The sequence below is a fragment of the Lingula anatina genome, chromosome 7, assembly GCF_051362555.1.
Source record: "Lingula anatina isolate TDL-2025a chromosome 7, LinAna3.0, whole genome shotgun sequence".
In the NCBI taxonomy this organism is placed as follows: Eukaryota; Metazoa; Brachiopoda; class Lingulata; order Lingulida; family Lingulidae; genus Lingula; species Lingula anatina.
The window spans coordinates 16,134,455-16,154,548 of NC_141773.1; the positions used below are offsets into that span (position 1 = coordinate 16,134,455).

At 37.0% G+C, this 20,094-nt stretch overlaps 1 protein-coding gene across 7 annotated transcripts in view; it reads left to right on the plus strand.

Annotated features, from left to right (window-relative positions):
* LOC106157948 (protein amalgam) overlaps positions 1-20,094 on the plus strand; it is a 44,176-nt gene that overhangs the window by 11,840 nt on the left and 12,242 nt on the right. For all 7 annotated transcript variants that reach the window (XM_087018702.1, XM_087018703.1, XM_087018704.1 and 4 more), the window contains exons 2-6: positions 13,321-13,398; positions 14,021-14,110; positions 18,447-18,572; positions 18,806-18,924; positions 19,387-19,540. In XM_087018702.1, the coding sequence (XP_086874828.1) occupies positions 13,321-13,398; positions 14,021-14,110; positions 18,447-18,572; positions 18,806-18,924; positions 19,387-19,540 (567 nt within the window). The remainder of the gene's footprint in view (positions 1-13,320; positions 13,399-14,020; positions 14,111-18,446; positions 18,573-18,805; positions 18,925-19,386; positions 19,541-20,094) is intronic.

The following is a 20,094-nucleotide window of genomic DNA, read 5'->3' on the forward strand; positions in this document are numbered from 1 at the left end:
CTCTAATTTGTAAAACAAGACTATCATCCACATTTAAGTAAACTGCTCCACCCCTGCTGTGTTCTGCATGTGTGTAAAGGACTGAAATTTTCAGTGTAGAATAAGGACCATGAAACTTTTGACTGCTGTTTCATAAAATTAGATCCAGGTGGTTTGTGACTGACTGACAGTGGAGCCCACATCAAAGGAAGACAATTTAGAGGCTTACATTCTTCATCCCATTCTATCTAGCATAGAATGGTGGATTTAGGTTAGTATTTTAGCTATGGTGACATTAAGTCAGACAGATGATGTGTAATGGTCTGCATATTCTACAAATATGCAATATCCCCACTTTCATTTAAAAAGAGAGAGAGAGAAAAAAGATTGTATCATCCCTCAACATGAACTCATACTGATCTCTAAGGGGTTTGGCAAACTTTCACGCTATCTGAAGATTGCAATACTTTTGGCCAATAACTTGAACACTAAATAATCCCCAGTGTAGGCAGGATCATGTTCTTGGCGAGGTATGTGATGCAATCCCATGTAAACGACTGGGTCTGGTGTCTGGCTCTGTAACTACACAGCCCACTTTCTCCCCTTACATGCTGCTGCAGAACATCTGCTGCCCTGTTTTGATAACATCAGTGAGCAGGCTGCAAGACACTGCCTCATAGGGCCTGTTCACATTGGGTGAGCGAGGAACTGTTTTCAGGCCTTACAAACGAATTGGCCCTTTACCATCTTAAGCCCGAACAATAAATGAACGACTTTGTGAGCCCGCACAGTAAATGAAGGACTCAAACCACAAATGAATCCCACAAACTTGAAATTATTTATCATAAGCATTTGGTTCTTAATAGATCCAGAATACCAACAGAAGCCTATGGTCGCATTCAGAACAGTGGATTTACTAGTCAGTGGGTCAAATATGGCGACCCACTAAAAAGCTTGTCGTCTAATCCGCTAATAGACACTGAATAGATTCCCCTTGGAGAAGTATTCAAGTGGGTCGGCCATGCTAGTCCACTGTTCTGAATGCGTTGTATGGCTCAGCATTGTTGGGTGCAATCACTATAGCCTGGAGGGATACGTACTCATCTACCGTACTAGGATTAAGAATGTGTACATTTACCCCGTGGACCATTTGAAGATTACACTGCGATTAATGCGGTGGAAAATACAATAGAGAGAGTGTATAATGATAGGGTCGCTAAACGGCATATAGTATTGTTGACGGCATATAGTAACTAGCCTAATCCCCTGGTCGCCTGGGTAGCCACGCCCCCTTAGAGTACTTATGTAAACAAACGGTCTCCCGTTGCGAACTATCCTTTTGTTCAACAGCTTCGCGCGTGCAGCTGATTATGTATGTAGTGACACTATAGCTAACTGCATATAAATTTGTGCTAGCTGTTATTTGATTCATTCTGCTGTGTCGGATGTTGTGGATCAGCCCACTGGTTCGTTGACTTATGTTTTTCTGAAGATTGGTGGTGCAGATTTTGAGTGCTTAATTATTTACCCTCCTTCTAACAAGAGAAAGGGGAAGGGAGATAAAAAGAGAGAGTGTCAAATGAAACGGGTAATGAGTAATACATTACATTAAATAAAGGGACTCGCGGTGGAAGAAACGATAGATTGTTTTGCATCAAGGTATGCCATTATAATCCGACATGGCCCATGACATGATCCATAACATGACTCATTGTTGTATGCCTTATATTTGTGCCGACTTATATTTTACTCTCGTTCATTTCGTGAAACTATTTCCTTGAATAAAGTTTTGCCTGTATAAATTAACTTTGTGACATGAAGTAATTAATAAAACGCGCCTGTTGAAAAGGGGGCTTTTCGTAACTAATAAAGGTTCACTATTCAGAAAAATATCGTCGCCGTTCGTCGCCGCTACCTTCAGGAAAGCGTACCCTCCGCGTGGATCACCGGCATTTTTGATTATCTGACAAATTAGGGCAATTTACGTTTTAGCTAATAATTCTGAATTTACTAATATTTTGGACTAAATTCGATGTCAGATTCATAGCAATGAGGGAGAGCCGCCAGAGTAACTGTTTAATTTTCTAAACTAATCAAACTAGAACGCGTGGCGATAAAATGTGTCGTTAGATCTTGTAAACACTCAGCGAAATGCACATTGTGACTATATTCAATGTGCCGTCACTTAATTGCTTTCTCGATTTCATTAATTGACGATAGTAATTGCAGATAACAAGGAAGAGGAAATGCTGAAGACAAAACAACGTCGGGTCTTTGTGTGACTTTCTCCCTAAACACTTTTTATGTTGCTGTCAAAGAAAAAGGAGTCTAGAAGGCGATTTTTTAAACCACTGCTGCTGCTTTTGCAGGTAGACTTCCTCGTTTATCATTTAAATGCTCCCCTCCCCCAGCAGACTTGATGCATGTACGTCTTGGTAGCTATAGTACAGATCTTGGTTCAAGTAATGAAAGGTTTAAGCACAAAACGATAATTTGAGGCTATTTTTTAATTCAAGACAAAATTAAGTATCTATGGTGTGTGACTTTACAAAGCTTAATTTGTCCTTAAATATATATTCCAGTAGCATAGGCGAGCGACGTAATTGTAACCTCAACTTGAGGTATCCTCGATGAAAGTGGAGTACAAAAATTAACTTTTTTAAATATCGATTACAACATGCTGTACAATGATATTGAGACTAAAGGGTTTAATGGACTTCTTTGCCTTAAAAGCAATTCATTTCAAAATTAAAAGAAACAGTTTTTTCGGGGAGCGCGGGTAGACAGTTTACGTTAGGTGATTCGTTAAAGTCGAGGAGTGTTTCACTATCAAATGTGTAAATCATATATGTCATAAAACACTATAAGAAAGTTTTTTGTTACGATCTGCAACATTTGTTCATTTATATACCAGGGCGAAGTTAAAGCCAGAGGTAAATAGAACCTAATACCGTCATCCTCCTCGTCCGTTTATTTAAATCGTCCCGCACGAAAATGCAGTAGTATCGAAGTAGCAAAGATGCATTAACGCAGTAGAGGTGTGGAGCATATTTGCAGTAGAAATGCAGTATAGCCTACTGCAATTCTACTTCAAAAATTACATAGGGTTGTACAGAGGAGGAGCATTAATACAGTAGATTAGCAGCATGATAGAAGCATGTTTCAAATATGCTAATTAGCTCCCACATCGAAGCAGATTTGAAGCATGTTTGCAGTATGATTGCAGTAGTCTACTGCGCTGGAGTATCTACTTCGTCTTTGTGCGGGGTATCAAAACGTTTGATACACAATGTTCATTAAATTCATAATTTTGGCTATTTATAAAAACCATATTGGTACATAAAAGTTTAAGATTAGCATAAGTTAAGCAACAACCAGTATGAAGAACAGCACCCTTTTTAAATGAGGCAGGACACCCTCTTCACACTGATTATAACCTTGAGAAAGACATTATGCAACTTAAGGCAAAGGAGTTATGCAAAGTTCTTTCAACTCGTGTGTGAATACAACACATTCTTTGTCACTTTTACAAGACAATGGAGGCGAGCAAGTAGAGTAATTACTATATACAATAAAAAGGACATTAGTATAGAAAGCTTACTTCGGGTCAGCCCTTTGCTTGTTCAAATGAAAGAGATAGATATCGCGCCGCGACTCCCTTTATTAAACCTTCGTGTGTTTGTGTAAAAGTGTGAAAGACAGGCAACGGTCTTTAGTCGCTGTTGATATTGTTCGCGATTAATATTGAAGTATAACTGCTTCGCCTGCATGTAAACGTGTTACTTTTCCTCATGTTTTCTATATTTCTTTTTGGTGGTTGAGACAATGGGATGAGATCGATAAAAGTAAAGGTTAATCTAAACAATTAGATGCGATTTTTGTGAAATGACTTATTAAGTGATGTGCATGTACCTAGCATGTTTAAATTCTTGAATTTCTAATTTGTTAAATCTTTCATACACTGCCTCATATATGTATTACTCTCAGGCCTTCGATATTATTGTGTTACACGGGACTCCTGGAAACCTGAAGCACAGGTCTACGGAGTCTTGTTATCCTTCATGCAGTTTTATGGCTGGGATGAACACTGCGAAGTAGAAACAGGCTTTACTTAGCTTTACTTGATGCACGACAGTTTAAACAAAACCAGTCTGCAAGGCTTGCTTTGATTTGGCGTTAACCTTACACTGGTTTTAAAAAAACAAATATAAATACGTTCGATGGATTAAATGCCGGCTTCGTTATATTTTAACTAAATGCGTTCATTTGCACAGGTACACAGATAATATTTTTAAGTTGTCTGTCGTTCAGCACGCATTATAGGCGAGTAGCTAAATAGTGACGGTGATCAATCCAAGCTCAATCTTGGCAAGTATCGTTTACAAAATAGATCATGTTGAATAAACTTATAATTACGCTTTAATAAATAATCAACACACGGTTCGGTTATTGTCACTTGAAAGCTTTCGATCAAAGACGTTCAATGAAATCACAAATCATTTGACGATTAAAAAATGGACATGTTCAAGGGGCAGTTTTTGTTTCAGCTAAAGGGACTTCGGGTTCAGGTAGAGGGTTCAGTTACGTGTTTCATCGAATGATAGCATCACGCCCTAGGTCTAAGCGAGTTGAATAGAAGCTTTTTATCCAAACATCCTATTCTTAACTACTGAGTTAGGACAAAGGTCTAGTAACATGCACTGTGCAATTACTATAATGGATCAGATGCATACTTGATTGTTTTTCCTCTGGTGTCGCACGTATGCATCCTTTCTTGAGTGATCTAAAACAAGTCGCTAGTGTACCATGTTTCTCACTGTAGCAAAATATGTTCGACATGGTGTTTCTGAACGGCAGCCGGAGACACAGTAATTGTATAGGCATGCTTTAAGCTTGTTCGAGAGATAATAACAGTCGGGTTTAACAATAGATAGCGAACTATAGTAAGACCCCCTCCTCTTTAACTGATGATTTACACTTTTAATTAACCGTACTTTCGTATATTGTATGATCATACAGCCAGACTTCCCCCTGTTGCACGTTGTAGTTGGATTGTCATTGCGCCTATGTCAATGCACCTCATTTAATTTCAATATTATAATATAAGCATAATTTAAGTAATATGTTATTTCCTTATTCCTCTTTCATTATCATTCATGTTTTATAAATACTTGAACGCTTGAATGCAGATATTTCAAATTAAAACGTAAGTACATAAATAAATTATACATTTATAAATTAATGCAATAGGAATTTTTTGAGACAGATTGATCCTGACGCTCATGCATTTCAACCAAACAAACAATAATTAGTTCAATTTTTGACTGCGGAAATTTCATATAGTATGAAATAACTGATAACAAATTTAACTAGCAGTTTGTTAGCAACACTAAAAACCAGCTGCGCGTGCCAAACTAGTGAACAAAAGGACAGTTCGCTTCGCGTGGCACGCCTTAGCATGGGTTTAGCCTCTTCAAGCTATAATCCTATCGCCGCAACAAACAATAGGGACCTTCTGGCTGATGTATCCTGCTGTTAATTACACCTAGTTACAGCAGATTGTCACGCTCGCGCTGGGCCACAGAAACCGGCATCATGGGGTTTACTCGTATTAAGTATTTTGTTATTCCACCTTAGCTATTGTGTTTGTGCGTTCGAATTTTGAAGGGATTTATACGGCCCTCCATTGTTTGTCCGCCCCCTTCTATTCACAAGATAGGGATTAAAACATTTCGAACGTTGTTACACCGGTGTACAACGGAAACAAAATTATTCCGACCACTGTATATTATTTGCTATATATCCAAGTTACACTTGTTGGATTGACTCTTAATTGATATGAATATAGTATGTGGAGCAATGGCAACTCCCAAGCTACTTGCAAGTAATTTTAAAACTAACCAAAACGGAAGTTTTTAGACCCCCTGACCCTCCCTCCTTCCCTAGATGTGAATGGACAGAATGATTTAAAGGATTTTTGTATGTTTGTAGTTTTTTTTATTCTGTCTTTCTGTCATCCAGTTTTGAACTGGTCTAAATTCACTGTAACTGCAAAAAGTGAGATCTAGTAAGTTCATGAAAACAACATGGGCTTTGAAATGTGAGGGATGACCTGTAAAAAAGGTGATTGAATCCTTCTTCAGGAAACTTGGTCCTGATTATTATCATCCTTCCTGTGATTTCAAGTGCTTGTGTCTCCATGGAAATGAGAGTCTCAAAGTTGCTTTCAAATATTGCAGACAAGCTTACTGCCCTTGTATATCACTTTTTTATGGACACTTTAATCAAAAGACTACTTTTCGCTGAAAATGCCCCAAAGGCATATTTTTCAGTCTTTTGAAATCCTGCAAAAATACTTGTTTGACTGAAGAAACAAAATCTCTGAAATATGAAGAAATATTCTTCTGAAGTGACTGGAAGACATAAGGTGGTCAAAATGAATCATGATTTATTAAGAAGTAAGTTAATTAGAAATTATACAAAATAGCAAGTAGGTCCAGCAATAAAGCAAAACAACTGTGACCTTTATTTTTTATGTGAAACCAGCCATAGGTATCAAACCCTGGTGTGAACAAAGATATCTCTATCCTAAGGCTATTTCCAGAGGTCAAATCAGATTGTGATCTCAGTATATATGGTCTGTGCACATGTGACAAAACAATGTGAAATAACTGTAAAGGAAACACTTGGATTGTTCTGCAATCACAACTCCAGCAGTGATGTAAAGCAAATAGAAGGACAAATCACAGGGAAGTAAACTGCTTGAAAGGTTGATCACAAGCACTTCTGTGGCAACCCACGCCAACTTCCAGCAGTGATGTAATGTGAAAAAGAATGAATACACATGGGCATGCTGAGAATTTTGTGGTTTTGTTGAAGAGTGGGATCTTCAAGTCTGGTGCATAATGAAGAAGAGTTAGCTTAAACCATTGCGCCAAACAGAAAAAAAAGCAAGAGAAACTGTCCAGTATTATGGTGCAGTATTATGGTGCTGGCATGCAGTATTTTCCAAATGGCTCATTGTTGAAGTTCCATTTAAAAAATGTCATTTATCGTGTATTGTTCCATAATCATAATTTGACTGAATTTTTAAAGCTGTTCGGTTATTACAGCTTTGCTAGTGTGAACATGGCAAGGGATGTATCAGATTGCAGGGCCACCTGGTGGTAAAATCCACCTCAGCTGTTAACTGTATTGCTTCCTAATTTAGCTTCACTGATAGATAATGATTTGATAAATTTATATTATGAGTAAGGTAATTGGTTAGATAGGGAAATGCTTTGTCAAATGTAGGGAATTCCAGATTGTTTTTCGTATAAGCTGAAAAGTATAAGACATGGACATATTGTGGAATGATTCGTGTAATTTACATTTTTGTTTGGCTATTTAAATGTGCATTCGACAGAAATGAAAAAAGAAAAAAAAAATGAATGAATGAAACCTGCGCAACACTGACCCCAGAAACATGGTAGTAACCGTTAAAGGGCCTATACAGTGATATTTATTTATTTATTTTTAATGTAGGGTGTCATTGCTGATTAGCCGTGTTACTGAAGAGATTGTACCCAGATTCAAATTGACCAAATCCTGTTGAAAGAGATCTCTAATGGGCTAGGGAGACTTGTTTATTGGTTCAAAAAGGTCAAGGGTGTCTGGGTCAGCTGAGGGCATTTGTGATGGCTGTCAAAGTTTTCTTTTTTCAGTCACATGAAACTTGTTTTGAAGCTGATTCTCGTTTCCCTAAAATATGAAAATAATGATGTTTGAAAATTATTATAGTGATAATTGTACAGCAACAAATGATACCAAGACCGTCATAGGTGCCAGCTAAGCAAAATGCCAACCTCAGATGATTTTATGGTGGCCCATAATGCACACCCAAGTTTCTTGTGTCAAATCTGTGCTCACTCTTTTTTTTCTGGGCAGGGTGAACAAGAACTGCTCAGTAGATTTTGTTGATAAAATACTGGTGGGATAGAATGATGCAGTTATATTTTTCTTTGTGCAAACTTGCCTTCAAATACACAGAGCAGTAATAGCATATCACATGCACATGATGTAACTTGGTGTGGGGTTAAGTGGGAGCACCTGCCTACACTGCTCCTGCCCTGCCTAATTGGATTGAGTAAACAGTCAAGTGAAGTGTGGTAATAGTGATAATTACCAGAGTACACCATGGAGTTACCTCATTTAAAGAGGCATTAGATCTCTCTCTCTCTCTCTCTCTCATATGAAAGAAAAAAGAACAAGTTTGACAGTAGTACTAGAAAAACCATTGAGGATGCTATGGATAATTTTTCTGTTGACTATCTAAAAAGACTTCACTTTCCCCACAAATTATAAAATTACCAAGTTCAAATACAAACATTGTTTCTAAAGGCTTACAATGTGGCATGGTATTGAATTTAAAAAAAATGCGGCACTGGCTTTTGGCTATTTCGGAAGTTTGTTGCACCTGCTGTTTGGTAATTGGGCATTCCCAAACCTATGAACAGAAACATCATAGGCTGAATAAGTAGAAGGCCAGACATACATTGTATTGTCTACGGAAGATGATTTCCTGGGGAGGATTTAAGAAGAAATTTTCGAAGGAAACTTTTATTTTGTTGTTTTTAATTTGCTTTTTTTGTGTCAAAACCATTATCACTTTCTAGTGTGGATACAGGATTGCTGCTATCAGATTCCCACAGGCTCAAGGCTGAAAATTTTGTTTTGGTTGTTTAGCAGACACTTAAAGAAGAAAAACAAAACTATTTTGCCCACAGTTTTTCCAAAATAAAGTTGTCACTTAGCATTTTGGTTTTGACTGTATTATGCAGCTTTAGTGTTTGCCATCCAGGTTAATAAATGGTTTTTGGACATGTGATGGTGATGATCAAAGAGAAAAGGTCAGTATTCTCTTGATAAGTATTCCTTAAAGACTATATGACTCCCTCCCCCCCCTCCCCCATTTTTGGTGAGTAACAAAAAGAAATTGTGTACAAAATGTTGAAATCTTAAATCTGCGTAAACTGGCCAATTAAAGGTGCTGTCTTTATAGATTAGGCCACATACACAGTGGCTATACCTGCCTGCTGTGATTGTGATTACTCTGTAGCCACACACCTGTCTCTAGTCAGACTGCACATTACAGGGAGAGAGGGTCAGTTTGGAGGAGAATTATACTCGAGTTCTGAGTCGATTGCATCTGGCAAAGAGTTAGACTTGACTGGATGTAGTCTGTCTGGACCCCCCACCCCCAACCCCCACCCCCTTTCAATATGTGCATAAATGGTCACGTGTGCATGCTGACACATAAGTGCACATGCTAACAAATACACACAGGCTCACGTACCCCACTTTATAAAGGAAAGAGATCATTGTTGCAGCCATATATCTGTGTCTGTATGATGGACTTGGGTGATCATTCATTCTATTAGTTGAGTGTTATGAGTTGTTGCTGCCTGGGTTTCTTAGTTGGTTAACACTATACAGAAGGAGTACTCAAGTGATTGGTCATTTGTTTCCCAACCAGTCATCCATTTAGGCTGAAAAAGAAAAGGAGCAAACTGCAGGAGTTGACAAATGCATCAACTGTAGTGATTATACTCAGTTGCCACCTAACTCTGTAATACCATTTGGTGCTTAGTAACCATTTCTAGCAACACAGGGTCTGAACTTGTTACAAATTCTCTGAAAGATTGCTCTTCAGATCAGATTTATGTAACCCTGAAATAAATTCACATTTCTGAAAATTTCTTCAAAGCTTTGGCCCTGTTTCAAAAAAAAAAAAAAAAGTTTACTCGAAAGTTGTTTTCACATTTACTATTTCGTTCTACAATTAAAGTTTGATCCGTTGTCTACAATCATCCTGGGAGATACATTGTATGTGCATCAGTCCACTGTCAATCAGAAACTTCTGCAATTTCTTCCCTTTCATTCAACAGCTAGGTCACATTTCCTTGTTTAAGAGGACTGCTACTGATTTTTCTTAGGTCAAAGTAGATACAAATTTTCTGGTCTTTTAAAAACCTTAAAATGTTTGAGTCAACTTTGGACTACATTTATTTTGTGAAGTGGGACTTTAACTTCAGATCTGTCATCTATGGGTCATGCACAGTTGCCACAAAAGTCAATTAGAAATGTGCTTGTTGCAGTGCATACAAAACCTACAGGTGTGTACACAGAGGTGCACAGATGATTAAAAAAACGTTCCGTGCCTATCCCACCAACTGGGAAGCCCACCGGGATGCAGGATGCTACTGGCACTAGTGGGTATATACGGATGGCATTATTGAAGAGGACATCCCTTGGAAGAGTTCCCATGACAGATTGATGACATCAAGTATGAGATCAGACTGGAGAAAATGTGCAAACTGTTTTCCTATGTGATAACCTGTCTTGAAAGTGTTCGCTGACATATTAATCTATTTCTGACATTTCTTTTCTTGCAGGATTAAGTGTTTTTGAAATACAGCTGTACAAAGTGTTTACTGTTGTTGGTTCATCTTATCTGGGAGAGTAATGGACTTGCAATGCATACTACTCAGGAATACTGAAATGAATTTAAATGAGAGGAGGGTTTAGAATTACCACTTAGGCTGTATTCCCAGAGCTTTGAGATCGATCTATCCCCGCGGGGAGTCTCACTAGATTACTGTCAGATAATCCGGCTTAAATGTCCGTCCCGCCTACCACAAGCTATAAGGGGGTAATTATTTTCGTGTCTGCTCGGCTGACAGCTATTTAGCGTGAACCCCCAGGGAGTTAGGTCGATCTAAAGTAGATCGATCTAATCTCTGGAAATGGGGTCTTATAGTGCACAACATTACACCAGAGTCAATGAAGGTGATATTAATTTGGCAAGTTCGAGGAGTCAATACAGTTTCTTAGAGTTTCCAGAATATGAATGTCTGCTGGATGGTAGACAACATTATTTCCATATTTACGTGTAAAATAACAGTAAGTAATGTTGCTGGATTTTGTGTACGTGATTTAATTTCTATGAACACACGCAAGGCATGCAGCAAGGGACCATTCCCAGCGCCTGCCTTACTAATTGTGGATTTTCTCAAAGTTGCAATCAACTAAAGAGACTTAGATGTCTGTCATGCCTACTCAAGCTGCAAGGGGGGGGGGGGGGAGGGGTTATTATTTAATAATTAAATAATTATTGTTAAGCAGCTTTGGTAGGCGTGCCAGACATATAAGCCACTTAAGCTGAAAGCAATTTAGCGAGAAACCCCTTGGAAATAGATCGATCTTGTTAGATCTAGTTATGGGAACCTAGTCTAAAAGGGTCCACGCTTCCAGAAAAAGAAATCCTGTAAAATTGCAGGCCTGTAGCGTGAGGGTTGCCAACACTCCACATCACCTAATGAGCATTTTGACAACTAGTCAGGATCGATTCCCCTTGTTTTCAGGTGTTAATAACACATAAAACAATAAATCAGCTCATTTTGAGTACTTTGGCAACTTGGGCAACACCATGCATATTAGTATTTTAATATGGGGATCAGAATAGCACTTTGGAGGCTAGGGTAGGGTAGTCTTGAGATGCACTGATTCATTTCTCTGACTACAAATGACCCATGCAACAGTGAAAACTGTCAAGTTAAATTGCCTGAAATGCATTTCACCTATGTTTCGTATGTGACCTTTTTAACACTGTTGGGTAGCTGCTGCTATTTTTGTCGAACTGGCATGATAAATTTTGCTACTTCTGTGCACTATTCACAGGAAAAGTGTTTATGGGTTCTTCCACAGGAATATCTGCCTCTGTAGCATATTTCCCTTCCTTTGTGTATAATATAAACTTAATGCCTCATATCTTTTTGAAAAAGAAGGAGAATAATTTTTTCTTGGTCAATATTAGTAGAAAAAAGGTGCAAGATATTTATTAATTAATTTATTTAAATAAAACATTCATTTGTAAGGTCTTTGTTAGATTGTATTGTGATTAAAAATTATTTTCACGATCACCTATGGCTTTAACATTCATAACCTACCTCCTTTCCATATAAGTACCTTTCTGGTGAAATTTGTTTTAAATGAGTGAAATTTGATTAGAGATATGCCTGGCTCATCGTGGGAAAAAAAGACCTGATAAGGATGAAACATGTGAAAGATTTCCACTGACGATTCTTTTTATGATGTTCTCAGATTGCTAAAAGATTTGTTTGAGACAGCTGGCTCTTTGGCCTCATAGATAGCATTTCTAGTGGGTGAGGAGTGATTCTTGTGTTTGATTTTTTTTTTTTTTTTACCCTAATGAAAAGAAAGTTAAGTCTTGAATATAAAGATAATATACATGTAGTGAAAATTCTTCTTTAATTCAATTCTTGTGTAAATACAGTATAATTTAGGAGAGGAAAGGAAAAATCACAAACTACATATATAATGCATTTCAGTAGAGAGCAGAATTCTAACATTTTAAATTCACATGATCTTGATGTGAAGAGAATTTAAGGGCAGGTGTCAAGTCGAAAGATGATGGAATAGAAAAAAGGCTAAATCAAATACCACAGACTCTTTTTCTGGAGAAAAACAAACTTGGACAGGCACACTTATAGTGACAGCTTGACTGAGCTTTCAAAGATGAGACTAGTAAATGTTTAGTCTGCCAATTAGCACCCTGCTTGTCTCCATCCTCTGTAGATGATACCATGGTCTCATGCAAACTCATTATAATACTTGCATACACATTAAATTGAAACAAAGTAATATTTTGACAGAAATTCCTGAAAACCTATTTTTTTGCAAACTTTTTGAAAGAAGGATTGAATTCATACCACAATTCATATTGGTTTGGTGGAAATAGTACAAATAGAGAGATTATGTATATACTCATAGTGCAAATTTAAATGTGATTCAATTACAGATATAAGACATGAAAAGATGCTTTCACTACCATTATTTATGTAAAATAGAAATATTAGGCTTTAAAAGATACATATTCGTAGTACTGATTTGTATGTTAATTGGAGATAATGGGCATTTAAAAAAATATATATATATGTGTGTGTGTGTGTGTGCGTGTGCGTGCTCTTTTGGAATAAGTTGGTTTAGATTTATGTGGGATTGTCGTAAGCCCTAATGAAAACGGTTTTGACAGACTGACGAAGAATGCTTTGCCAGTACAATGTTAACCTAATATTTTGTTTCCTTCCAAATTGCTTTCATGTCCTGTTCGATCCCTCGTTTGTTTCTTCATGAGTTGGTGACATTCACATGTAGGTAGTGACGGGAAAGGTCATTTTTGACAGAAAAAAAATGATATAATCTCAATGACTACTTAGATATTTTGAAATCTAAATTAATCAATTGATATACAACTTTAATCTTTGTAAAATTCGGTTTCAGAATCTCCAGCACAAGAAGTTGCAGTAGAATTGGGTGATGATGTGCAGCTCAACTGTTCCTTTCCAGTTACTGAAGGTGGTAAGTTGTGGTGGTGGCTGGGGGGATAAGTATTGCAATTTACTTGATTTTATGTTATTACTATAAGTGCGCATGCATGATATGGTATTCCCCATGCATATGCGTATTCACATACAAGAAGGGTAAAAACTGGCTTTGAACAGTCCATCTCTTGAGAAAGCTTTTATTGGTGGTTTAGAAAACCCCTCTGGTATTGAATGTTAACAAAAAACACTTGGGTGTAAATCATGTTTGAAGCTTTACGTATGCTTATTTGTGAAGTCCGATCTTATTAGAGTTTTAAGGTAATCGGATCAGGTGCACAGTCATAGTGCAAGCATATGGAACCTTTTGAGAATTTGCATGTTTTAAGGTGTACATATGAAAACCACAGTTTGCATTGGGTGGGCCTTCACTGGTCTAGAAATAAAGAAAATTATCAATAGGTGGTACATTAACATGTGACATTTATTACTTTTTAATTAAGTCAGAGAACTTGTATGTCCCCCCCTCTTTGTGAAAACAAGAATGATTGACTGATGCATGTAGATTTTAATATATTTCATAAAATTTAATTATATAATAATAATAAAGTTGCCTTATTTTGCTCACCTATTGTATAGTCTTTTTCTTTATAATCTAGTGATTCCTAGCTTGAACTGGCAGAAACAACCAAAGATTATCTATGTAAAGGAGATAGCAGTTCATACAGACTCAAGAATATCTCTAGCAGGTAAGGATGTTGTCTGGGACAATCTTTGTAAAAGTTGATATTCAAAAAACTTTCTTAGACTACAGTTATGTTGGTCCCACAATAAGTGTGTGTGAGATAGCTCTCTATATATAATTGTACCACCAGCGTTAGCGCTGGCGGTACACATGGTTTCGGTCCCGTCCGGATCGTTCCGCCGGCTCCGCCGGACGGCTACCGTTACCGCTTCTCCTCCTAGACGGTAAGGGCCCCCGTACCCATCTCATGGATTTAGGTCACCTATAATCTCAACTCGTTCCACGTAAAATTTGGCCTTTGTCGGTATTGGGGTCTGGGTGTGGCACTCATTACAATGCACCCTTGTCTAAAAATGGCAAAATTAAATGCTAATTATCTACCCTACGGAAGGAGTTATGGGAAAAATTTCTATAGACGGCTTTCCAAAAGTCATATGTGTAGATTTCAAATATACCCTTGGATTTGACCTTTGACCTTTACTTCAAGGTCAAATGGGCCAAAATTTTCAAAAAAATGAAATTTTTTACGAAAAAAAATTTTTTTGCCCTGTTATTCAGACACTACACAGACTTAACCAATAATATTATTGGAAAGTGTTACCCTTCAGGTCATCTTTCATCTCCATGAATTTGGAGTCAATCGGTGCATTTTCACGGGAGTAGCGGCCATAAGATACCGAAACTGAAAACTGTCTCTAATTCGGGAACCGTTAATGCTAGAGACCCATTCTTTTTTGCATTTTGTAGAGCATGTAAAGCCCAACACTGAAGGTGGTCTCGGTTTTTTTGTATTCCATACGGTTTTCGAGTAACGCTGTATCAAAAAGTACATATTGGTGGTAAAAGCAAAATGTGCAGTACGGTAATGGATAATAAATTTTGAACTCTGGAAAAATAAAATATAAGGCTTGGCAAAGCAGACAACTTGTGTTCAAAAATGACATTATTTCATCAAATTTGAACTTCTGAAACTTCAGAGCACCTCCTATTTCAAGAATTTTGACCAAAATAACATTTTCTTTATTTTAATTAATTTTTTCTGTACGAAATTTAAGGCACATTATGGTAACTCCAAAATTATAACATTTAGTCCCTTATATCTCCAAAACTGGCAGAGATAGGTCCATAGTTACTATTGAAGTTGAATAGGAAGTCATATACTGGCTATCTTTCTGTGACCTTAAAATTGACCTTTGACCTACTTTTCACCATGAACTGAACTTTGCAAATTTTGCTTCCCTTTTATCTCCAAAACTGGCTGAGATAGGTCCGTAGTTACTATTGAACTTGAATAGAAAGTCATATACTGGCAATCTAAATGTGACCTTGAAATTGACCTTTGACCTACTTTTCACCATGAATTGAACTTTGCAAATTTTGCTTTCCTTTTATCTCCAAAACTGGCAGAGATAGGTCCGTAGTTACTATTGAACTTGAATAGGAAGTCATATACAGGCAATCTATATGTGACCTTAAAGTTGACATTTGACCTACTTTTCACCATGAATTGAACTTTGCAAATTTTGCTTTCCTTTTATCTCCAAAACTGGCTGAGATAGGTCCGTAGTTACTATTGAACTTGAATAGGAAGTCATATACTGGCAATCTATATGTGACCTTAAAATTGACCTTTGACCTACTTTTCACCATGAACTGAACTTTGCAAATTTTGCTTCCCTTTTATCTCCAAAACTGGCAGAGATAGGTCCATAGTTACTATTGAACTTGAATAGGAAGTCATATACTGGCAATCTATATGTGACCTTAAAGTTGACCTTTGACCTACTTTTCACCATGAACTGAACTTTGCAAATTTTGCTTCCCTTTTATCTCCAAAACTGGCAGAGATAGGTCCATAGTTACTATTGAACTTGAATAGGAAGTCATATACTGGCAATCTAATTGTGATCTTAAAATTGACCTTTGACCTACTTTTCACCATGAACTGAACTTTGCAAATTTTGCTTCCCTTTTATCTCCAAAACTGGCAGAGATAGGTCCGTAGTTACTATTGAACTTGAATAGAAAGTCATATACTGGCAATCTAAATGTGACCTTGAAAATTACCTTTGACCTACTTTTCACCATGAACTGAACTTTGCAAATTTTGCTTTCCTTTTATCTCCAAAACTGGCAGAGATAGGTCCGTAGTTACTATTGAACTTGAATAGGAAGTCATATACTGGCAATCTATATGTGACCTTAAAATTGACCTTTGACCTACTTTTCACCATGAATTGAACTTTGCAAATTTTGCTTTCCTTTTATCTCCAAAACTGGCAGAGATAGGTCCATAGTTACTATTGAACTTGAATAGGAAGTCATATACTGGCAATCTAAATGTGACCTTAAAATTGACCTTTGACCTACTTTACACCATGAACTGAATTTTGCAAATTTTGCTTTTCTTTTATCTCCAAAACTGGCTGAGATAGGTCCATAGTTACTATTGAACTTGAATAGAAAGTCATATACTGGCAATCTAAATGTGACCTTGAAATTGACCTTTGACCTACTTTTCACCATAAATTGAACTTTGCAAATTTTGCTTTCCTTTTATCTCCAAAACTGGCAGAGAGAGGTCCGTAGTTACTATTGAACTTGAATAGGAAGTCATATACTGGCAATCTATATGTGACCTTAAAATTGACCTTTGACCTACTTTTCACCATGAATTGAACTTTGCAAATTTTGCTTTCCTTTTATCTCCAAAACTGGCAGAGATAGGTCCATAGTTACTATTGAACTTGAATAGGAAGTCATATACTGGCAATCTATATGTGACCTTAAAATTGACTTTTGACCTACTTTTCACCATGAACTGAACTTTGCAAATTTTGCTTTCCTTTTATCTCCAAAACTGGCAGAGATAGGTCCGTAGTTACTATTGAACTTGAATAGGAAGTCATATACTGGCAATCTATATGTGACCTTAAAATTGACCTTTGACCTACTTTTCACCATGAACTGAACTTTGCAAATTTTGCTTCCCTTTTATCTCCAAAACTGGCAGAGATAGGTCCATAGTTACTATTGAACTTGAATAGGAAGTCATATACTGGCAATCTAAATGTGACCTTAAAATTGACCTTTGACCTACTTTACACCATGAACTGAATTTTGCAAATTTTGCTTTTCTTTTATCTCCAAAACTGGCTGAGATAGGTCCGTAGTTACTATTGAACTTGAATAGAAAGTCATATACTGGCAATCTAAATGTGACCTTAAAATTGACCTTTAACCTACTTTTCACCATAAACTGAACTTTGCAAATTTTGCTTCCCTTTTATCTCCAAAACAGGCAGAGATAGGTCCATAGTTAATATTGAACTTGAATAGGAAGTCATATACTGGCAATCTAAATGTGACCTTAAAATTGACCTTTGACCTACTTTTCACCATGAACTGAACTTTGCAAATTTTGCTTTCCTTTTGTCTCCAAAACTGGCAGAGATAGGTCCATAGTTACTCTTGAACTTGAATAGGAAGTCATATACTGGCAATTTACTGTGACCTTGAAATTGACCCTTGACCTATCTTACGAAGAACTTAAATTTGATTGTACCATATATATTTTTTGCAAAAGTTTAAAAATTCTTGTTGATTGCATTTTTACAGCTTGTCAAGCACAAAACTGGTGGCTGTGTCCCTTATTTTGTGTATGTGGGGGTCTATACGAATGCGCTTGCTCCAGCTGGTGGTACAATATTCGGAGGCGGTATCGCCTCTCTGATCCTCTAGTTTACTTTATTTTTAAAAATCTTATAATATTTTTTAAAACCCAGGCTCCCATACTTACCATTGGTTAATGAATCCATTTTTACATATACAGTTAGTCCCCCCTTTTTTTTTTTTTTTTTTTAAATAATCTCTTAAGAGATTATAACAGAGTATAGCCATCAGTGGAGGTCGCGTGGTCTAAAGACAAGCTCAGATATCAGAATAATAGCTATAACTGCCATTTTTGTGGTAAAGCAGAATATATTATATTTCTATGAGTTGTTCACAATGTTTTTATTGTGAAATATAGATCTTATACAAAGAGTTATTATCCCTTTAATGGTTTTCATGCAAGAAGTTGAAAAAAATATCCAGTCAAAAGTTAGAAGTGCTCACCTGACAGCTTTAACCCCCAGCAACACCATAGATTGCTGAGGGTGCTGCCATCTATTGATCATAACTGACATTACACTACTGCCTTCTTTTGGTCATAAACAGACTGCTAAACACAATTAAAGAAAGATGAAAAATACATAAAGTACATTGGCCAATATTTTGTCAGTGTTTTGACCCATATTTTTGTCGAAGGCAAATCTTGTTAATGTTATCCTTTCTTTCAGCTGATATTCCGAATGGTGTATACAATCTTGTGATCAGTGGCACTCAGTTGAGTGATAGTGGGACCTATGCGTGTGTCAACCAGGAAGGAGATGCAGAGGAAAAATTGTTCAGTTTGAAGGTTCAGTGTATGTATGGCATGGGCCATTTGGCACATATGTAGCTTGACTGTTATTGTGTATTGTGAAATCTTCACCTAGTTTTTAGATTTTTGTAGATCCAATCTGATGCTTATAGGTTTGGGAAGGACAAATTTTTGGGATAAAAAAATAATTAAAGTCTTTTTGGTATTGCTGTAATAATAAACTATATATATTTCCCTTCGAGTTCAGAAAATTAATAATTGCATGTGTATTTTTAGTGAGGCCAACCATTGAACATTTTCCCGAAGCCCCAGTTACCAAAGTGGTTGGAGACGGCATCTCCCTAGCGTGCAATGCCTCTGGCATCCCCTCACCCACAATCACATGGAGGAAGGGGGTATGTTTATGTTCAGTCACTAAGGGCTCATTATCAATAAAACTGTCTATTTTTTGTTCTATGTAGAATGATCCATCTCCCTGGGACACTTGCTGAATGCAATCAGATTATCAAGCGGTATATCATTATACAATTTGTATTGATACACTTTGAGAAGTTGAGGACCATAAAACTTACCTATTGTGTTGGAGAGTCCTTAAACAGGATTTGTCATGTGCAGTGTAATCTGGTAGTAATCTTTCATTCTTGGTTTTTTGTGAGATGTTTAAAGGGACTTTAATTAAGGAGTAGAGTTCTCCTTTTCACTTATTGATCTTTAGCATTCTTTGTCCCTGTTCTCCCATTTCTTTAACAGTACTCTATCACTCATTATGAACTACACATAATTGACAGATATTAACCTTTAAGGAATCTTTAACCCAATAGTAAATACTCTATATATCCCCGTCTTCTATATTTAAGGGTACCACCATTCCATCCCATGTGATATTTAGTCAGGATGGACAGATACTGACCATAGAAGAGGCAACGGAGACTGATAGTGGCAGCTATGAGTGTACTGCAGCCAATGGTGTCGGTTTCCCAGCTGTTAAGACTGTCATTGTCAATGTCCAGTGTAAGTTTGAATATGAACTGTCCTTAAAATTATTAATGCCCAACAGGCCTGTAGCCAACATGTTGAAAAGGGGCATCTTTTCTTGAAAAAGTGGACCTTTTTACTTCCTTAGTAGACCCAACTTAAGAGAACCTGGATCAACTTTTGATTCATAGTGGACCATTTCAGGCCAAAAGGGCAGTTCTTTTGAACCCTCTCCCCCTCCCTACAGGCCTGTCCAGTGTAAACTATTCTGCACTGTCCTTAAAGATTGCTATATGTCCAGTACAAGTTATTCTGAATTGACTTTTAATATTTCAGTTTGCCTAGTAGTGTAAGCTACATGTATATACACTCTTCTGTCATTGAAAATTGTTAGCATACTCATGCTGCTGCATTGATCCAAGTATAACATCCTTATTCACCAGCCCTTGTTGGGGTATATAATTTTGTCATTATTGAAATAGAAAAAGAAATTGCAGATGATCCATTTCAGGGCCTGGCTGAAGCCGCCGTAGTATTATAATTAGTAGTAGAGTGGCCTTTTCTATGTGCATTTTTATGTCTATATCTTT